At 41.1% G+C, this 3483-nt stretch overlaps 2 protein-coding genes across 2 annotated transcripts in view; both read right to left on the bottom strand.

Moving 5' to 3' along the window:
- LOC105131112 (UDP-Glycosyltransferase superfamily protein) overlaps positions 1-2033 on the bottom strand; it is a 2396-nt gene extending 363 nt beyond the window's left edge. The window contains exon 1 of the mRNA XM_011033915.1: positions 23-2033. Within this exon, the coding sequence (XP_011032217.1) occupies positions 23-1373 (1351 nt within the window). The 5' untranslated portion in view covers positions 1374-2033. The remainder of the gene's footprint in view (positions 1-22) is intronic.
- Positions 2034-2129: 96 nt separating this feature from the next.
- On the bottom strand, positions 2130-3118 carry LOC105131113 (uncharacterized). The gene has a single exon (XM_011033916.1). It carries the CDS (start codon positions 2863-2865, stop codon positions 2305-2307), a length of 561 nt encoding a protein of 186 aa, XP_011032218.1. The 5' UTR covers positions 2866-3118; the 3' UTR covers positions 2130-2304.
- Positions 3119-3483: the final 365 nt, after the last annotated feature.

Here is a 3483-nt window from a genome sequence, read left to right as displayed (position 1 = left end):
GCAGCCGCCATTTTCGTGGCAGTGAACAATTGCAACCCTCTCTGCCTAGAAGCTTGGCCTTTCATCTCCAGAACTCTTCTGCCATCTTCCCAGACCCTATAAAGTGCATTTTTCAATGAAACTACCACAGGTGAAAAGGTATAACCTATTTCTGTGCTAACAATCACAGATCCAGTAATGCTGGCTACCCTTGTGGACATCACTGACTTACCAGAAAGCATTGCTTCTAATAAAGTATGATCCAATCCCTGTGCTCGAAGAGTTGGGTTTACAAAAATATCTATTGCATTATAGAAGCTCGCCAGCTGAGCTTGTTCCAATGGTCCCAAAACTAGTGTATTGGTCCCAAGATCTCTGTATCTATCACCCCAAGGACCATCTCCAGCAATCAGAACAATGGTGTTCTCACGAAACGTACCATTTTCCACAAGCATCTGCTTCAGAGCTTCAAACATTAAGGGGTGTCCTTTATCCTTCACTAACCTCCCTGCCATGCCTAAAACCAAAGATCTACTCTTTGCAACCCCAAATTTCTGCTTAAATGCCTCACCTTTAGCAGGATCTGGCTTGAAAATCTCTTCATCCACACCATTGAGAATAACATGAACTCGTTCTTCTGGGATCATATAAATCCTTCTCAGTATATCTCCAGCATGATCACTAGTAGCGACATGGTGGGCATAGTGTGGAAAAAACCTGACCTCCTCAACAACCTTGGTAATTCTTTCAGTCAACGCATATGCTTGTTGTTCATCAGGATTCCGAAGAAGTTCTTGAATGATGTCAGTATGAATGGTTTCATATGCAATCCCATGCCAAGTAACCGCTAAGTTGGTGAGGTTCCGTGACCGAGTATGCAACAGCCCAACACTTTCAGTGTGGACTATGTCAAAGGCTTTCCCAGTTGAGTTTTGAGTTTGAAATTGCTTCCAGACAATAGCTTGGTCCAGATAACCAGCAGCTGTTGGTTTTGAGAGGTGGAAATATAAGTTGCTCATCGGATACCTAGGGAAGGAGGAGTTGGAAGGAGAAGTGGTGAAAATGTGAAGCTCATGCCCTCTTTTGGCAAGAGCAAGATGAAGGGTCAGGGCATGCCGCTCAAGTCCACCTGCAAGAGATCTATGGGGCCATTTCTTGACAAAGAGTGCGATCTTAAGATATTTTGAAGGTAGTTTTGATGGAAATGAAAGATGATTCCATGCCGAAGGGAAAGAAAGGAGATTAATGGGTTGGCTTTCCTTCTGCGATGTCATTTGGTTACTGTAGCGATATGAACTAGAGCATTGAAACCAAAAGAGGAATGAGACAAATGAGAAAGCAGATAGCAGTGCGATGGTGAAACAGAGACAACGAAAACTGAAGATCGTAGCCATGGAAATGTCAAATGTGAGTTTTGATGCTACTGAACCTTTTTTCTTCAAGAAACTAACATAAGTAATAGGCACAGCATTGATTTAAAACATGAAAGCACTTATGAGATGAGGAGCCAAAAGGAAGGATCAATGCAAGCATAACCAAGAAACTAACAAAAAAGCATTTTTTTAGTGTCAAAACCAGTTCTTGAATTGAAAGGCACCTGCACATGGGTTATCAGGAGGAGTACAAGAGATGCAAATCCCAGAACCGATCCATTTTAGAGAATTGTTTATGGGTTATTTCAAAGGAAGAAAAATTTTGGTTAAGCAATCACATCATGGATTCGCTACAGAGATTAAATTAGCCTGCATTGATTTCCTCAACTCATTACTATATTGCAACAAAACAAATTTCACGCCATTGTCACTGCCAACTCCCTGAAACATGGCAACTTCATGCAAGCGACAGCAAGAAGCATTCCCAATACAAAATAAAATTAAAAACTGTGAAATCCAACAATACAATGTACCTAAACCATTAAATCACATCTAATAGCAGAACTGAGGACGGTACAATACTGCTTGTCGATCGTAGAAAGTCAAGTCACTGTTTTCAGGTTAAACCAAAGACAGTTTCTTAGGAAACGTCATATTAGGAGCGCTTAAGTGTGACAAATTGCAAATTTTATATCTTTCTACCCCACCAAGTCCAAGTGAAGTATGAATGGATTAAGATACACGATCCATCAACAAAAGTAAGCATCTTTCACTCAATTTTTTTAATCAAAGATTCTCAATTTTTATTTACTAGTTCAGTTTCCAAGAGACCAATATAGGTCCATCTCACAAATTTTACATGTATTGCAAACAATTCATTGACAGCAAGATCAAAGAAAACAATATATATTCACATAGTAGCTAGCTAATTAATTCTTCAAATCTCCCTAAGCTAGCGAGTAAACGCATAAAGCATAAGAAAAACATATATTACCAAAGCCGAAGGGACCAAAATAACCAGAGGAGTAACCGCAGCAAATGTATGCAAACTCCCACAGCCCAGAACACCCAACTTTATTTGCACCAAGTCCACCAAAGCCATCATCAAGAACCCGCATCCAAAAACCGACCCAAACCCAGAAACCAAAGTCCCAGCCTGTAAAGCCACCAAGTTAACATGAGCCAGGGGGGCACTACGCACCACCCCATCAGAATCATCATCTTTGTTTGAATAAAAAATCTTGATGGTTTGCTTGACAGCCAAAGCAATGAGACTGGAGAAGAGAAAGGAGCTGAAAGAATAGACGTGGAATGCGATGAGATCCTCGACGATGGAAGAAGAGGCGATGCAGGAAGTATCAGTGATAAGGGTGGTTGTGGGGTCAGGTGCCGTAGGGTACCATGCAAGACCAAGAAAGAGTGCTAAGGTGAATAAAGAATTTACATTGACGATACCATCTAAGGCCATTATGTGGATTTTGGTAGTTGTAATTGTATGATTGTTACGTGACATTTGCGGTGAGGACGGAGGAATAGTGGCGGTGGTGGACCTGCTGGTGGTGTTGGAGGAGGAAATACAATGCAAAGAGCATGTATTTGTGCATATAGAAGGATCGTTGAAGATAGGAAGTTAGGGATATCGTATAATGTTGCCTTGTTCGTGATAGCGTGTCTTTTCCGGCAAGGCAAGGGAATGATCGAACCGTGAAGATTTTGGAGTGTTGAGTGAAGAAACCAAAAGGCCAAAGGACGCTTTCGTCGTTAAGACACCGTTAAGACACAGTTGTACTTTCACTGTGTGGTTGATGATGCTTCAGTGCCTTTTCAACGACATGCCGTTCAGTCAGTGTATCCATTTTTTTTTTTCCAATAAGGGGTGAGAAAAAAACCGAAAAACTGATTAACCCGAGAAAACCAGAAAAAAAATCACTGAAAAAACTGAACGAAAAAAAAACCAATTAAAATTTTGAAAAAACCGGCCGGTTCGGTTCGGTTTCGGTTTTATAACCGAAAAACCGAACCGAAACCGAAAAAAACCAAGAAAACAGAGAAAAACCAAGCCAAAACCGAGAAAAACCGAGCCGAACCGATCCAAACCGGGAAAACCAAGTCAAACTGGTTTGAACCGGGT

Source organism: Populus euphratica, unplaced genomic scaffold, assembly GCF_000495115.2.
Source record: "Populus euphratica unplaced genomic scaffold, PopEup_1.0 scaffold76.1, whole genome shotgun sequence".
NCBI lineage: Eukaryota > Viridiplantae > Streptophyta > Magnoliopsida > Malpighiales > Salicaceae > Populus > Populus euphratica.
This window is presented reverse-complemented; position numbering and strand designations above follow the sequence as displayed.